The sequence below is a fragment of the Nomia melanderi genome, chromosome 3 (assembly GCF_051020985.1).
Source record: "Nomia melanderi isolate GNS246 chromosome 3, iyNomMela1, whole genome shotgun sequence".
Taxonomy (NCBI): Eukaryota; Metazoa; Arthropoda; class Insecta; order Hymenoptera; family Halictidae; genus Nomia; species Nomia melanderi.
This window is the reverse complement of record NC_135001.1, coordinates 22433201-22451863: the sequence shown is the minus strand read 5'-3', so window position 1 is coordinate 22451863 and position 18663 is coordinate 22433201. Positions and strand designations below refer to the sequence as shown.

Sequence of the window (18663 nt, the reverse complement as noted above, 5' to 3'; positions counted from 1 at the left end):
TGTCAGGGGGTTCTCCGCGGATCGTCTATGGCGCGCGCGCGCGTGTGTTTGTCCTTTTTCAATGTAGTCACCGGACAGCGAAATTTCCTACGAATTCAGATTTCCCCGTTGTTGAATTCGGATCGGTCGAAATTAAATGAAATTCCGTTCCTTTCGCGAACGATCCCGGTGCGTACCGGAATGAAATAGGAATGGCCTTTTTACCCCCGATAAATTTTTTATTTCCTCCCGCTGCCTTCGTTTTTCAAGGGTGTCCGGATTCCGTGAACGGAGTTTCAGTTTGAGGACTAATCGACTCGAACGCGGGGGGAGGAGGTTATAGGGAAACTCGAAGTTTCTCTTTTTTAACCGGCGTTTTTATCGGACAGAGGGGAAACGTCGAGCGCGCACCGATGTTTGTAAAAATCGTCGCGGCATTTAGCCGGCGGGACTTCGCCGTAAACGCATAATGGGGCCCGCAGTCGAGCGATCGCTGGATATTCGTAAAATTCGTAATATTCCTAGTTTAGTGCGGCACGGCGTCCCCTGAAAAACCGGCGAGATGATTCGCGGGTGAAATGACTCGGATTTTATTTAGATATTTCCAACGTTTTTCCGAGGTGCGCTGTAATACAAGCGACCGAGTTAATATGAACATTCGGAGCGTTATCATCGATAAGTGCCCATCATATTAATCAGGATTTCTTCTGAACCCGAACAGTCGGGGGCAGCGATACATTTTGCTCGGTCAGCGATGTTTGTGCGCGCTTTTAGCAAATTAGAATGCACGCTCCGAACAGTAATTGCATCGTTCGACCGAGCATTGACGGAACTCGCATGTCAGCCTCGAATCTGTTTTCCTTTTTTTCCCCCCGCTTGTTTTTTTCCCGTCTTTTTTCTCCGTTCGCTCGAAGATATTGATCTCGCATGCATTATTCCTTCTTATAGCCGGACGATTTTAATTAACATCGGTGTGCGCGTATACGTAAAGCGTAAAATACGAATCTCATTATCGATAATTGTATTTCAGTTATTCGATATATTTATAAATCGTAATACCGAATAAATTGCTCGGCGAAACGGCCGTTTCTGCGAGTGATTCAGCTCATGTTGGTAAACTCTCTTCTTATCTACACTCGACGTAAATGTTTATTGGACGTAACAGTAAATAACGCCGGGGTTTCCTAGGGATAAAAACACCGTTCCGAAATCGAACGCGCGCGCACGCCCGTATTATCGGGAAGAAGTATTTTAAACAGCGATCGCACACGGTAAATCATCGCGCGCGTTTCGAATTTGTTGTTGATGCGGATCTGGAGATTTATTACTATGAATATTTCGCGGAAACTTCTGCAATACGCGTGACATCGAAATTTGTTTTATTAGCTCGGCCCGCGCGGAGAGCAGAAATTATTACAGAGCCGAGCAATATTTTTTCGGCGCATACGGGATCGTGGCGAAAATGGCGTCTGAACGAGAGGAGCAACTGGGACGTTCTTCGGCCATCTTAACGCGTTGGCGACCATTGATGCGGTAATATGTTGCTTTATGCTTAGAGTTTGTTATTTACGTTGTATATTAATTAGTATTTTGTCGTTCGGTCTTGTGATTATTCCAGTTATTTGAAGATAATTTAAGGAAACTAACTTTGAAAGCTACGTTAAATATTCAATTATTATGTCTATTAAAAATTTTAAACGTAACATTTGGTAATAGACATAATAATTTAATATTTAACGTAAAGTTACCAAATTTTACGTTTAAAATTTTTAATAGACATAATAATTGAATATTTAACGTAAAGTTACCAAATTTTACGTTTAGAATTTTTAATAGACATAATAATTTAATATTTAAGGTAAAATTACCAAATTTTACGTTCAAAATTTTTAATAGATATAATAATTGAATATTTAACGTAGCTTTGAAGGTTAGTTTCCTTAAATTATCTTCAAATAACTGGAATAATCGCAAGACCGAATGATAATTACGCGAAACAATTACGCGAGATTTCCAGTAAATTGTATTTTCACGCGAAGCCTTCTATAATTCTTTGAAAAATACGTTTAATGAATATATTCAACGAACACTGAAAGCTTCCTGAAATTCGGCGCATCTATATTTAAAGACTTTTAATTGATTCAGTTTTCATTTATGACGTCGAAATTTCGTACGCGACGCTACGCGGCGATATTCATTTTCATTCTCGCAACTCGTTTTAATGAACTGTTAGTGGATTCGTAACATCAAGCTAGAATTTTCCAATTGTCAGTCGCGTTTCAAATCGATGTTGGCTGTACAAGTTTCGCAAGACTTCGTTTAATGAAAAATCCGCGATGAACATTTCCTTAATGACAACTGTTCAAATTACGGCCCGGCCTGGTTGAGACTTCCGTAATATTTTGTTTAATATGAAACGCGAAATTCATTCGAATCGTTCCCATTTGTTTGCCACGGAGATTTTTATTGCGCAATAACCCGGCTTCAATCGTTACAAGTGTAAGGTTCTATATAAACGCGAAGCGAAACACGCGGGGAACGTATTTTCCGATGGAGAATGCGGAAAATCAGAAAACGGACGACTCGGTTGCATTCTGTAATCACTTAAGGTCGCGGTTCGAACATTGACGTACAGTTCTCCAGACGCAGCAGCTGTATAATGAACTGAAGCATGGATGGCGCCGATAAACTTGCGCGTATCGCGAAACTTGTGGAAATATAATCTGCGTAACTCACTTCTGTCCTCTCGGTTCCCGACGATTTCACATCAGGTGCCAATGTAAAACACGATTTGCAAAGCACCACCTTCCAACTTTTAATAAAGCGGGAAATTCAGACGGCGCTTCCCACCTCGAAATAACCCGCTGACATTTCGCCGGGAAGCTCGAGGGAATTATGGTCGCGCGATCACGGAGATATTTTTATTTGCGAAATTGCCTTCGACCGTTTTCACCCCTTGGCGTACTATTTATTTTCGCTACTGAGCTCGTAACATTTTACTATCGATTTAGAAGAAAAGTAGCAGAATTTTCCATTCTACTTCAAGCGGAAGTTTCATTTGAAGATACATTGATAATAGCGAAATAGTTATGATCCGTGGATAATGAGCAACATTGATTGTTGTCAAATTAGTCTAGAAATCTTACGAGTCTCAGTCGTTGTACGGCAAGGGGTTAACACGTTAAGCGCCATGTCAGCCATTGGTGACTGACGCTTCTGAATGACTAGAAAACAATCGTAACATACAAGATAATTGATGAAAATGTTTAATAACGTAATTATGTTGATAATAGCGTTGTGCAAACATTGTAACGTCAAATAATAATTGTTCCTGCTTTCCTTTGCTACAAAAGAAAAACTCTAGATTTCCGTGGCGCTTAACGTGTCAACAATGAACGCAACGAACCAAGATAAACAGAAAGATCGACCGTCAAACGTTGACTACTGTTTTGGAATTCACGACTTCAATTTCGCTGTTACTCTGGTTTCACTCGGCAAAAGGATTTCTACGCTCCGAGACAACAGTATCTACCGAAAGCATATACTTACATCAACTTTGGCACCCAATTCCCCGAAAACAGCGATCGGCGGCATCTCTTTCGGGACGTATCGAAAAAATTCAGGACCCTTGTACCATTTCACCGTGTACAAAGTGTCCGAGTCCAGATCGTATCTGCAGCTCATATTGACGGTGGTGCCAGCTGCTACGGCCAACGGAATATCGATGGATACATTGCTAAGTCCGCGAACGCCTGAAAATAAAACGGCGTCACTTTCCAGCCAGCTTTTCGATTATCAGCGTCGCTCGCGCCGATCGGTCCACGGTGTACGGGACTTGGATCGCGAGCGGGTTAGCTGTAACGAAGTGTACAGAATGTAGTAGTTCCGGAGAACCAGTTCGTTTATTGTAGAAATTACGGATGATTATACTTTCCCGGACAGACAGAGCTGCTCCCGGTTAAGTTATATCGTTGTCGAAACAGGTTTGTCGGTAATGGCCGCGCAGATGGTTAAGGAAAATTTTGTTGGACGTGTGGTCTAAAAGGAGTGGACTATTATCGGCTACGGGGAGGTTGTGCACGGAAAATAGTGAAAACCGACGGGAAATCTGCTGCAGTGAGAATTCAGGTATGAACGGCTCGGAACAGAATTTACAGTCCAGGAAGAAGAGAGTTTCCAAAAATGTCCGATTTCGAGGGTCGTGAAACTAAAGGTCAAATAGTGGTCTGCACGTTGTACTTTAACCCCTTGCCGTACAATGACGAGTGAGACTCGTGAAGATTTCTAGACTAATTTAACAGCAATCGATGTTTCTCATTACCCACGGATCAAACAACTATTTTACTGTTATCGTTGTATTATTTTTCAAATAAAATTTCCACTTGAAGTAGAATGGACAATTTCGTTGCATTTCATCCGAATTGTTGATAGCAAAATGGTACGTGAGCTTAGTGGCGGAAGTAAATAGTACGGCAAGGGGTTAATGACAGTTACGGTCGGTACAGGAAATCGAGTTTTTACAAGAGATCGCCCACCAGGAGCAAGTGGATCGTTTAATTTTTAAATTATGATCTTGCTATAATTGCGATCTTTCGGTTTCAGGGTTTAAGGACAGAAACAGCTCGAACATTTATTTCGATGGTGTGTAATTTCACTGCAAATGTAATGACCTGATAAATGTATCCTTGCATTTTAATGAAGTGATAACGTTTCATAAATTTTTATGTTTTAATTACTATTTTAACCCTTTGTACTCTGTAGGCTCCAATATTATACCAATTATAACATTAAATATTTTAATGGATCATAAAGAAACTACCCTAAAATCATTAGATTCTCCAGCAAATTTTGTACTAAGGAAAATAAAAGATCGAAGAAATGTTATAGCATTTCTCATTTTCGCTAGGAGTACTATAAAAATTACAGTTGCTGATAGATTACAAAAGAACCTGGAGTGCTAAGGGTTAATCTATGTTAATACTATTATATACATATACTTTGAACTCCTTTGAACTCTGTAGGCTCCAATATTGCACCAGTTGTAATATTAAATATTTCAACGGATCTTAAAGAAACTACCCTAAAATCATTAGATTCTCCACATATCCAAATTTTGTACTAAGGAAAATAGAAGATCGATGCAATGTTGCATTTCTAATTTTCGCTCGGAGTACTATAAAAATTAGTTGCAGTTGCTGATTGGTTACAAAAGAACCTGGAGTGCTAAGGGTTAAAAATGTATCAATATAATCACCGGCGCTCGCGTTCTTAGTAGCTAAAATTTAGCCGTCGTTCAATGTGTTAAAAATTTTACAGTTTTAGTGTTCGAAATCAGGTGGCGACCGAGAGTCACCTCTCGAGTGCAAAGAGTTAACACTCAATTTGCATTTGACAAACGCCATTAACGGATGCGTAAGAGTAATCGAGGCTGACGCTGTTAGTCCAGCAGGGGCCATCATTGAATATGCATAATACGCACCCCGAACGCGCGAGAAACGAGCTTTCTTCAAACTGGAATCATGACCCTCTTCTTACAAGTGAGATAAGTGGCGAGTACTTATCCTATGATAACTTAAACGGACAAGTGCTTAAGAAACTTTCTGCGTAAGCTCGGGCAACGTCAGCGTTAACGTTGGCCGCCCTTGGGATTACCTTGCCGAGGAGAAAATCGTGCGCTGTGACAGGAAAAGTTCCGGCATCGGCGTCGACTTTTTAGTACATATCTCTCGAGAGAATTATGTGGTTTACAGCTTCCACGTACAAAAGAATGCAAATGTTCGCCCCTCTCCGTTCATCCGCTCGAGCATCGTGGACGGAGAGCCGTCGTCAAGTTTACGCGATACGAAACTCTCGTGAAAAATATGAACAGCTATTTTCCAAAATTCTCCGAAGTTTTCGAAAACCTCCGGCTTTAGACGTATACCCGATTTACCTACTCGTCGAGCGACATTCGGAGATAATTATTCGTTCCGAGACAATTCGAAGGTTCATTTGAAATTAAACGGTCGCATCGTGTCTACGCAGTCGCAATTTTTTTACTGGAATTTTTACAGGAAATACACAGTCGATTATTTGCTTATTAACCGTTTCAGTGTTGACCGCTATAGCGCTGTGTTGTGCTTTATCAGAATTATAATTTTCTTACTATGTTTTTCAAGGAATGAATCAAAGTGAATTTATTTGAATAAATGTTATTTTCTGATATGTTTCTATAATAACACAATATTCGTGATCTCATTGGATAAGTACTCTTATCAATTTTTCTGTATACACACCCAATCACTTCATTTCTGGTAAATATCCACAAAAGTTGCTCAGCATCCAAAAGACTTTGAGTTAACCCTTTACGAGCCGAATTTTTGTTCATTATTATAACATAATCTATGCAGTATAAAATTACGTATCCTGATTGTCCAGTTCTACATCTACAATTTCCAAAGTCTAAATGAACGAACATCGACTTCCCCAGGAACAATAGAATAAACTGCACAATAAATGCCTAACCTAGTGTTAAAGTTACACGGGCCTACAGAGGGTTAAAAGATTTGCCGCGTATCTCGAGAAGCTGTGTCCCTTTTTTCATCGATAGCCTTGCTCCTTCGGTCCGGTATACTTATTGTTAGACTTGCGCTGGGATGAATATGCAATGTGTGTGCTGATGGCGACGTTTGTACACCGACGATAGACGACGCGGCGGATACCTCGGTTCAGTTACCGCCGACGACGGCTTCGCAAGTTTGTTCGTCACGTGGACGTTTCGGATTACGAGGGAAAAATCTGTTGCAAGTTAAACGCGCCTCCGCTCCGTGGATTCGCGCGGATCACCGTGCGATGTACGTGAGTAGAACTCGTTATGGCGGACTAGCACCGGAATTTTCACATTAATTAACAGATTCTTTTTTTCCATGACGCTATAAGTACCTTCGTAATTACTCACGAGATGATGCATGGGAAGCTTTTGCAGCCAGTAACGTAATTAATCATTAACCTTTATCTAACAGACGCACGACGCACTTCGATTCGATCCTCCGCATAAACACACGCGAGCCGTTTCTGGAACTTTCGAATAATTCGATGACGTTTAACTTTAGTTCGTCGGGTTTCGCGAAAGGGTATCGAGACGTCGGACGAAAGTAACTGAACATTAATCTAACGAGTTTTATTACGTATTCAGGGAAAATAATGTAGTACCTAGAATTTTTAGCATCGATGATGTTTCGCGGGAGAATACAGTACAACCACGTTACATTGCGTGTACCGATTATCCGGACGTAAATACATTTCACAGATTAATTATTCCGCACTGGATCCCATTGTAATTGTATCCCATTGTTTCGCGTCATATAAAATTACAGGAGAATTCGTTGGTCGATTAACACTTACACTTCCATTAAAATTGTATTCCGATCGATGGGTGACTCGCGCCTCTATGAACGTTCGCGAACTGTGCATCGTCGATGGATCATTCCTCGCCATACGGAATTATTGTAAAACCATATTGTAGTGTCTAGAATTTTTAGCGCAGGTTAAGGTATTTTTAAGAAGAGCGAATGTAAGAATGAGTGTGAGCGAAGAACAGGCTGTAAAATGGTCGAGGGAAAGTGTCCTGCGCAACGTCGCGGACCCAAGATTGCAGGGCCAGCTTTCCAGGGGTGCATTCGAGTGTTTCTGATGACTGCGAGTGAGAAGTATGCTTGTGGGGGAGAGAATGATTTTTGGGAGAGAATGTAAGAGAGTTGCGGAAGAGTCGTGTGTTGGCCTACGTGGCATTGAGTTATGTTTTTCACGTGTTATCCGTGCTGTTTCGATATTTTATTAAATACATATATTTATTCATAGTTCTCGATTACTCAAGATCCACTTTTTCATTGTCTATAATATAGTATCTAATAAATTCGAACCTGTTCACGTCTGAACGCGAACGAAGGAAAGGAGCACAGAAGCGTTCCGAGAAGTTTTCGCTGCGACTGTACGCGAAGCACTTGATTGTGCCATCAGTTGTTCAAGTAGGAATAATCTGCTGTTCAGGCAAGCGATATTCCAGCGTATTTATCGTGAAGTCTGCAATTTACAAATGGTATTACAGAAACAATGCCTAATCGAAATATGTGAGCGTGTGCAGCGATTTTCGTCTACACAGCTTTCAAGGGGATGTAATCAATTGTCCGGGCGAAGAATCGGTGATACCCGTGCACACGGTCGCCGCCCCCGCCCCCCCGGTATCGTTCCAGCGAGATTTAAATACCGGGGTGCCTTGCTAATCACCTTGCTAATCCTTAATTACTGCCCCAGCACGATTGTTATTCCCGTGACGGTCGGCGGAACACGTATCTTCCGTTTTTGGAAGGCGAAACCTCCCCATAAATAACGGTAGCCCGAGACAATGGCGTCGCATAAACTCTCCGGCTATATATCAACCCTTTGCCCTTAAATTATCGCCGGAATAATAGGGTAAGCGTGGCTAAATCCCGAAATCATTTTTCTTCGCTAGCACTTCGTTCGCCGCGTTCTTCGTCATATTGCACGGACAAACGTTAAACACAGACCGTTCGGATTAGGTGCACGTCATTCTGTTATTTAGGTGCCGAAGGCTCCGTGGAAGCCGAAGCTTCTATAATTACAGTGTATCCCGCGGCCGATTCCGCTCCGCGTACAATGTTTCAGATTTCATTCGGGTAAAACGTAAAACTGCGTCGTAGTTTCATTTTCAACGATCGCTTCGGATGTTTCATATGCTTTCTCGTAGCGTCTTGCGCAATTTCGAACTTTCCATGCGAAAATCCGCGTCTAATTATTCGTGCACTGGAAGTTCGAACTCAGTGAACGGAAAGTCTTAACACTAGGTTAAATTAGTTTAATCTTCATCGCGAGTCTCATTCGTCATCGTACGGCAAGGGGTTAACAATGAACGTAACGAATGAACGAACGAAGATAAACAGGTTTTACTCGGCAAAAGGATTTCTATGTTGTTTGTCACAAGTCCAAAATCATAGATAAAATACACAAATGTCTCATCCAGGACTAGTCATCTACAACGAGTCATCGAGTTGCGTCGCGGTCTGACCGAAATCGTCCGTTTCCGCGTCGTATACGTTAAAACGCCAAAATATAATTATTACTAACGAATCGGACTTCACGTCATTCAATGAACGAACAAAAACAAAATGAACGAACATCAACTTCCCAGGAACAATAGAATAAACAGTACAATAAACACCCGTAAACCTAGTGTTAAAAAGGTCTATTTCTTGATTCACGTGTTTCTCACTGTTCCAAATACCGTATGTTTCTAGCGAAAAGCTTCCGAGTGCGAAGGATTAATGCCGGATTTCATACGAAACAAAACCACGCGAGACGAGGAATTTCAAAAGTTTCACCCAGACCGAAATTTCATTGAAATTCGACTACTCGACGATGCGATTTCCGGTTGCATATAATTTTTCACTTCGTTTCGCTCGTACCGTAAATTCATATCGCAAGATCCAGTGGCATTGGAACGGCTTCATCGTTCAATCGGTCGATTCAGGTTTAACTATCTCAATGTTGCCGCGTCCATTGAAACGGATCGGTCGTGGCGTTCGTTACGCGCGAGACGAGCCGCCATTGTAGACGAGCGTCCGCCGCGCGGCGAGATTTCGCCGGTCTTCGAGTACACGTCGCCCGCGGAATCTTAATCAGAGCCGTTAATTACTTATATATTTTCAGAGCCCAATGGTCCGGCCACCGGTAAAAGGTCTTCCGAGCATTATGCACATCCTTGGCAAGATCCCCCACGGCCGCGAGGACGGAAAAGCCAAAGGCGTAAAGAGCTTGTACTTTGAAATGAGATCCCTTTCTTCCCTCGGAACTCAACTATATGAAACCTCATCCCTGATGCGCCGTCGGTTGTGGAGGCTTTTATTGTTTCGCGAAAGATGAGAGAGGAGAGAAAAGGCCGGCTGGAGGAGAGGTCTTTGAAAATATTTGTTGCGAAGGAGAAGGAATAACACGGCCGCTGTCCGCGGTCTGTTTGACGGCCGAAAAGACGCGTCGCGGCCGCGGCGAGCCATTTTATTCGAACTTATTCCTCGGAATAATGTCCCGGCCTTCCGCGGCTGTCCACCCGAGATTAGTTCTAATTAGCTTCGAATAACGAATGTATCTGTTCGGACGTACGGCGTTTCCACGGTGACCGGTGGCCGTAAAACGCTCGGATTACTCGGGATGACTTACCGACGCGATTCCGGGCTACGCCGGCCCCGATTTCAATTGACTATATTTCATAGCGGTGTGCGGGTACCCGAAATCTCGGGTCGGCCCGCAAGAAGTCGGCCGAGAGAGGCTTGGACTGCGAAAGTATCTCCGCCACATACGATTGCTCCGAATCCCGAAAGTTTTGGACAGCCGGAAAGTTTTCGGCTATTCGGGACTCGATAGGGGATTGCGGCGGCCTCCGGGCTCCCCGAGTTTCCACCCGGAATTGTGGCGGATCCGAGGGCGGGAATAATATTTTCCTAGTATATCGGCTCGTGTATTATTTTATTATTTCTTCCTGTTCCTGGAGGAACGGCAGTTTCCCCGCGAATTCTTAAATCCTCGCGGACCGAGCGCACGGAACTTCGAAATTTGTTGATCGGCGATCTGACTGTGCGACTGGTCTGCTTGAATCGAGTGAAGAAACAAAAACTGGTGATGATTACTGAGAAAACTTAGAAAATGTAAATACACTTTGTACATTTTCTTCCTTTTATTAACTCTTTGCACTCGAAAGTTTTTCGCTTGAAATATTCAATCCTTTCTAGTTAGATGTGGACAAGATTCTTTGAAATAAATTTATCAAGAAATCACACATAAATTACGGAACAAAGCTATTTCCTATCAATGTTTCACGTATTGGTGCAGTATACGATGGTTAATGGTAAATTTCTAATTTTCATAATGAATTCCACAATGAAGGTTATGGTGTGACAGGTTTTCGAACAATTTGGAAATAGTTCTCTTCGAAGATCTACATCCCGAGACTGTTTGTGCCCTTATTAGTAATTCTTTCTTGCAGCGAAAGTAATTTAGATATTCAACGTATGCGTGTAGTACATGAATTTGTGGGGTGTGAACAGCGATTTAATATGAACCCACGATGCCGGCTAATGAAGAACGTGAGACTGCAACTTCAGCGGTCAAAGAGCGATGTTTGTTACGTGAACTTCGCCGATGTTCAGGTTAAAGTTATTTTCCGGGACGAAGCGAGGAAAATACAAAAGTTCCCTGGGATACGGGAAAAGGGAGGAATAAATGTGACAGTGAAAAGAAAAAAGAGAGAAGAAACGTTGGTAGGATTAAGGCAGAAATAGGGAAGAAACATGGAAGGCGGAAAAGATAAATGGGCAGGTATTAATAATTAAAGGGGGATAGGAAAAGAGAGAGGGAACGAGTTAAAGTTCGGAATAATGCATACCATAAGAGAGAACGTGTACCGGTGCGAGGGTACGCAATAAAAATATGTGACAAGCGATTCAATGGGCACGGAATCCGGCGGAGGAAGAGATAAAAAGAGTTTAACCATCGTTCGAATTGCCCCTAATATTCGTAGACAATTAAAATGTATTTCATAATATCCCGTACATTTGATACGCGGGTAACGACCGGTCGTAATCGTTACTGAAACAAATTCGATTTCAGTCAAATTAGTCGATTATAAAATGATAACGTTTCTTGTACGGCATTAATAACCGTGGCGCGTCTAAAAACACGAAACAGAATGGAACAGTCGTAAACTTATATGGGCGCGCGATAAAACAATAATAACAACGAGTCGTCAGGATTCGTTAGGCCAACAGTTGTGTGGAAAATGTATGTTAATCCACGGGATTATATTGCGTAATACATTTCACAGTTCAAAACCGGGAAGAATCTCCATCCAGCGGAGACGTTGCGCATAATTCACGAGAAACATTAATTCTGACAAGCGTGGATTTATTTTGGCCGGGTTAGCGAGGAGCACGATCTTTTAATCCATCAAATGGAAGCGTTACGATCGAGTATCGGTTGGCTATCCGGCACGATTCCCGGCCATATTTAATTTCCAATGGAAACGGGGGGATCCCGCGAGCCAAGGCGCACGAGTCTCGCTGCCGGTTAATATTGCAAGATTTCAGAAGCGCTTGTTGAATCTTTAAAGTTCCGCGCCCGTGGCGGACGGCGGACGGTAATCGGGGGCCAGAAAAAGGAACTCGGCTGCCCAAACCGATGGGAGCCCTCGAAATGGCCCGGAACTTTTATACGATACCTCGTAAAAAGTTTTATAATAAAATGTACGCCGGCGCGAGGTATTCCGCGCGGGTATCCGATGTCGTCTGGCCGCGTACCTACGAGTATCTTTAAATCTTGTCCGTTTCCACGATCGTTTCACGGCTTAATGTCGCAACGCCGCGAACGGAGCACCGCGAACAGTTCATGCACAGTTATGTTTGCCTTCCATTAGGATTTTCGGCCGTCTAAACATTTTCTCCGTTTCCTGGGGCACGCGCGACTCGAATTTCCGGGTGCGTAGGATTCTCGTTTGCGTTCGACTTGGATTTGAATTGATTAACCGGTTAACACTTTGACTGCCGAATTTATTTTTTACAGAAACGTGGACAATTTTTTTCATGACGCTTCGAACGAACCGAATTTTGTTCGATATACGGGATATAAGAAAGATAGTGGAGCAATTATTAAGAAGAATCTTGATTTTGAAGAAACTGTTTCGAGTACATGGCAGTTTTGACGAGTGTTTACGTGGCGGTCGAAGTGTTAAGTGGGTTTGACGACTATATCCGTCATGGAGATGCGGCAGAATTTTGTGACGATTGTATCCGTCGTAAAATTTTGTTACAATTTGATATTTAAATTGTAATTCTGGCGAAAACTAAATTATATTCGTGAATTTTAATGTTTAAAATGTTTAGAGGTCAAGACGAAATGAAGTTGTTCCTTGTTTTCGTGAATATCACGCGACAGCAACAGTTTAAATTTCTAACTTCTATAAATATTTGATTATTTTTCTAAGTTTTCCGTTCATTATGTATAAATATATATTCGTGTTGAGCGACTGTGTATATATTACTAATAAAATTGTTAATTTTCCAGAATAAAGTCGTTTTTTTATCCAATGTTCCAACAGCGCCACTCTGTTTGACGACTATACCCGTCATCGCTTGATTATCGCGACACACACTGGTGGGCGCTTTGCAAAGAGATCGCCACAGTTAACCGGTTAAGTGATTCAAAAGAAATTCTTGATGTTGATAACGCTGGCTCGTTATTAGTTGCTGTTTGATAGTTAATTAGAGCGGAATGAATTGAATCGCGAGGACTTTATTCGGTTCATTTCGCCATTGAAATAATTGATGGTTCCGTTGAACCGTGGCCATCGAAGCGGATTCGTGTCATTAGAAACAATAATTCACTGTAAGAGCGAGGAATTAATTTTGTAAGGACAATGAAGTGACAATCATTTTGTTTCGTATGAAATATGAATATATTCGCCTCGAACGGTGTTCTTTTCTTATTGTTCTCGCGTGAATAATTGCGCGGAATGATTAATAATTGAAAACAATTCGTTAAGGTGCGCGTCCTGTTTTTCGGAGTTCTCGTTAGCTAACGCGTTTTATTTATGATAACTAAATACAAATTTCATGCCGGAAATGGTACTCTCGGCTGAACAACGCTGCTGCTCTTACTTAGACATTGTACGCGCTAATTGTGCAGATTTATTTTCACGTTGTGGATACACGCTGGCTGCCAGCAATTTCAACTGTACTTGCGCTATTGTTCTTCTATCTCTGAAGGAATTGTGTCGTTACAAACTGTAAGCTGTATTAATTGTTTACCAGCAGTTCCTTGAAAATTACGGGATCCGTATCCGCTTTTCGACATGCAACGATTTATTTTCGTTGCTTTAACGTTGTGCATGATTGTTGAACATGTAAAACAATTACGTTTTGTGAGTACTTTCTAAAGCAAATTAGTTATAAACATAGTTATAATAAAACATAGATTTTGTAAATAATGTGTGTTTTATTATAACTATATTTTTAACTAATTTGCTTTAGAATGTACATACTGAACGTAATTGCTTTTACATGTTCAACAATCAAGCATAATGTACTGTTAAAGCAATGAAAATAAGTGGAGTTAATTAGATTTCGTAAATAATATGTATTAACTCCACTCGATCTCAATGTCTCGAAAGTTTGTTTGTTTAGACGATCATTAACTGTAGTTGTCCTTAATTTGCATTGAGTACTAGTATCGAAGAGATGTAGCTCTGTTAGAATAAAATAATCAGAGAGTAAAATCGTAATTTAATAAACGTATTATATCAACGAATGATAACGAACAATATTTAACCAGAGCTTAACAAACAACAGGAGCAGCGTATCGGATTTGAAGGCGCATTATTTAATGAAAAATCCATGGCGCTCGACAGATGAAAAATTATTCGAGCGTGACATAAATAAACCGTACGATACTTAGTAATTTTGATATAATTTTCTTTCTATAAATACACCGCTCATAATTATTCGAACGGCTTCACTCTTTATTGGAGTAATTAACGCTCTTTTCATTGTACGATGGGTGTAATTCCATGGGAATCTTCTGAAACGAGTCAGAGATAGCACGGTAAAAAATGACGCTCCCCACAAGGGAGGACACATAAAAGAATTTACAAACAGCGAGCGATGAGGTAGCGGCAAAAAAGTTAATGAAATCTGTTCGACGAATGTCATATTCTCTCTCTTTTTTTTTCAAACAATAACGCTGTCAAATAAACGTTAACTCCTCCTTTTTTACGTTCCAAAAACTCGCCGGTCGGTTCTTAGAGATTTCCGTGCGCCGAGACTGTTTCGCTCCGTTGCGTACAATTTTCTTCTTTAGATTTAATTATGGCAAAAGAGATCAGCTTCAAAAGTCATTTACCGTGTATTGCGTCGACCATAAAAGCTGCGTAAAAGTGTCTCGCAGCAGGCGACTCCGCGCGATGTCTGATAAATGTAATATTAACCCTTTGCACTCGGATGTTTCATACTAGAAATATTCAACATTCCTTTACGAGGCGAAGGCGATGTTCTTCGAGACCAATAAGAGAAATCACCAGTACATCGAGGAACAAAGCTGTTTTATTCCAATGTTTCATGTATCGAGGCATTGTACAAAGTTTAACGTTAACCCTTTGCACTCGAGAGGTGACTATCAGTCACTTGATTTAACAGTCTATAGTTATAGAATATGGTATTTAACCCTTTGCACTCGGATGTTTGATACTAGAAATATTTAACATTCCTTTACGAAGACGATGTTCTTTGAGACTAAGAGAAATCACCAGTACATTGAGGAATAGAGCTGTTTCATTCCAATGTTTCACGTATCGAGGCATTGTACGAAGTTTAACGTTAACCCTTTGCACTCGAGAGGTGACTCTCAGTCACTTGATTTGACACAGTAAAAATATAGAATGTGATATATATGTAAAATTCCTTTGGATTCCCTGAAACTATTATCCCTAGGTCAGAAAACTACATTAAACCAGTAAGCACTTGTACAGGCATACATTATTTCGACAAGAGACCAGTGATCCAGGGTTAGCCCTTTGCACTCCAAGGATTTTCTATCAAAAGTACCCAGCACACTTTCTGATGAAATATGGTCAACATCTCTCGAAACTTGCTTCACCAGAAATCGTACAGAAATTAAAAGAAAATACTGTTTTATCTATATATATACAACAGTACAAAATTAATAAGTTTTTTCTCTCGCTTCGAGGAACGCAAACGGATACCCGACGCGAAAGAGTACAGAATGGCAGAACGGTCCCCAAGGTTACCAAAGAAGCCTCTGATTTTTCTCGAAACGACCCCTTTCGCAACGAAGCAATCCGCGCGACGTAACAGGTTCGTTTTTCCCCGCGTGGTCGATTTGTTCCCGACGATGAATCCACCTTTACCGGTGTCTATCCATCTTTGAAACAGTTGTCGGTGGTTGTGTTTGGATCGAAGGTGTCGACCCGGTGCGGCTTCGCCGATTTTTTGTCACTTGAACGTCCCGCTTGGGGAACCGTATTCGTCGATCCCTTATTTCCATTCATATGCATACAGTGCCGCTCGCGGTTGTTCGAACGACTGTGAACGTTCAAAAGGCGGACGGTTAACGCTTGACAGGCAACAGAGTCTCGCCTGACGTGTTCATACGTCGGGCGACAATATAATGGCGCTCAGTTAATAAATTATTTACTAAGTTTCGTTCGAACGACGTCCACAAAGACGCGAACGCGTGTCTCGCGTCGCGGCAATTGTTTTACGAGCAGCGTCCCCAGATTGTTTAACCCTTTTCACTCGGAGGTTCGGTTCCTGTAAATATTCAACGTTTCCCGGTGAGACGTGGACGGCATTCTTTGAAACTAACGAGAAAACCTACGCGAAATAAGGAATAGAAGCGTTTCATTTCATTGTTTCGCGTATCGATGGATATGGACATGGAGACTAATCAAGCTGTACTCAACTTTGTGTACACATACACACTCCTTTCACTCATTATTCAACGAATACAGTCCACTCTCGAACGAGAAAAGAAGCCTTTTTTCATCCCAACTATTTCACACAAGGTTAATTCGGCGTGTGAAAGTGTTACGCCACGTTAATATTGCCTGGACAGCGTGCACGAACAACGTCAGTAACCGAGAAGTCACGGATGCGTCAGTTTCCGCGAGTAACGCGTTTCGTTTCTTTCTTCGGCTTATCGGCGAGAACGCAGCGTCCGCGGCAGAATCTGAATTAATTCGACCGTTGCGTCCCAGATTGATACCGTCGACGGGAAAGGATTAAACGTCCGAGGAGAACTCTCCTCGAGCGTTGCGTGGATTTTTAATGAGCTCCCGAGAATCTCGCTTCTTGGCATATTTCTCGGGAAGAATACGGTAGCACCTCGCGTCGGGCCGGGTGATTAATAATTTCGAGAATCTTAATTATTCAGGCCATCCGCGATGTGACGGTGGCAACGCGAAGTCGAAGTTTCGGTCTTTCTAACAATAATTCATCGCGTTTCACGTCGTTTTACGCGCGGAACGTATGTTTATAGGCCGGCTGAATTTTTCACCGCGCGGCGGACCGTTCCATTGAACCAACAGAACATTAGACGCGTTGTTACGCTCGCGACAATTAGCCGAATGACCGGATGCCGAGAATTATTACGATGCACTCCTGTTCGCATCTATTTCGTTCCATTATTTATCGCTGCGACGTCCGCGCGGAGCGCTGATAATTTTCAGTTAGAGCGCGGCGCGAACAAAGAGTTGATTACTCGTGAAATCGATGAAATTCGTCAGGCAAATGAAATCATTCGCGTGCTCATTGTTCTTTATCGGGATTTAATTGAAACCTGATTTAAAGCTGAATCAGGTCTTCGCGTGTACTCTGCGTGTTTGTGTACGGCTATGATTTATATGTATCTTGTATATGTGTGTATGTATATGGTATGTAGTATATAATATATAATATATATAGGTGAATTCCGCGAAAATGCGAGGAAGTGGAAACGCCGAGAAGAAGATGGCGGGCGAAATTTGTCGGTTCTCAGACGCTGGGTGCGGGGTATGAATTCGTCGATATATTGGCGGTAGTATCGTGAATTGCTCTCGGAGCTTCCGGTAACACGTTTGCCTTGCGGCATCGTAATCCTCGGGGAAGTTCATGCTGGTCACATAGAGAGTTGATACGGTTTCAGTTTCAAACTGGTGTGATTTCGAAAATCATGGTCTCTGATGCTTTCTGATTTAATGGAACCGCGAGTCTCCCTTTGTCTTCGCGGTTTCGCCGTGCCGCATTGATATTGGCCACTGACTTAACGCTAAGTGTATGGAACGGGTTTATAAACAATACTCGGTAAATGTTTCACGTCGATTTTAACCAGTTAACTGTGGAATTTTGTTGGAAAAACCTCTGGTGCGCGCAGTAAAACCAAAAAATGGAGCGTGCACTGGTAGAATGCAGAACGAATGCACGTAGAGTATATTTTAACCCTTTGCACTTGAAAAATTTGTCACTGGGAACGTTCAGTTTATTTTTATGAAGTATAAATGACATTTTTTTAAACTTAACGTGGAGTCTATTCATAAAATAAGGGAACAATGGTGTTTTATTTCCACATTTCGCAGTTAACACGTTGCGTACTGCCTAATTTAATGAAATCAACTTATTATTTAATATATTATACATTGGAAAAGCTCAAATATCATTTTGTTACGTGATACATTTTAAATAGATCATCATTTCATTTGCACTTCAAATCTAGTACTAAATCTAGTATAATAGAATTTAGTTAAGATTATATTTTTATAAAACTTCTTTTTATATCATTCAAGATATTTTAGATATTTAACTTGTAAAATTATTACATACAAATAATACGAAAAGAATGTTGAACAGATCTGAATGTGTTTATGTATTAATAATATAGGAACAGAATCGCGGTGAATTTAACAAATATGAATTAATGACGACCGTCATTAATTAATAAGGGTTTCATGTTGTTTCGTGGTTACTATTAATTATGCTTTACATTCATTTGCAAGTATTTCATCCGTTCTCTTTGGGAAATGATTACGCTGATATTATTAATATTCAATTAATAATAATCAATCAACGAGTCCCGTCACGAAGTAAATCACAA

The 18663-nt window shown here is 41.3% G+C and overlaps 1 protein-coding gene across 1 annotated transcript in view; it reads right to left on the bottom strand.

Annotated features, from left to right (window-relative positions):
• Window positions 1-18663, bottom strand: part of LOC116429205 (uncharacterized) — a 69652-nt gene that overhangs the window by 13608 nt on the left and 37381 nt on the right. Inside the window, exon 2 of the mRNA XM_076365839.1 lies at window positions 3529-3731. Coding sequence (XP_076221954.1) covers window positions 3529-3731 — 203 coding nt within the window. The remainder of the gene's footprint in view (window positions 1-3528; window positions 3732-18663) is intronic.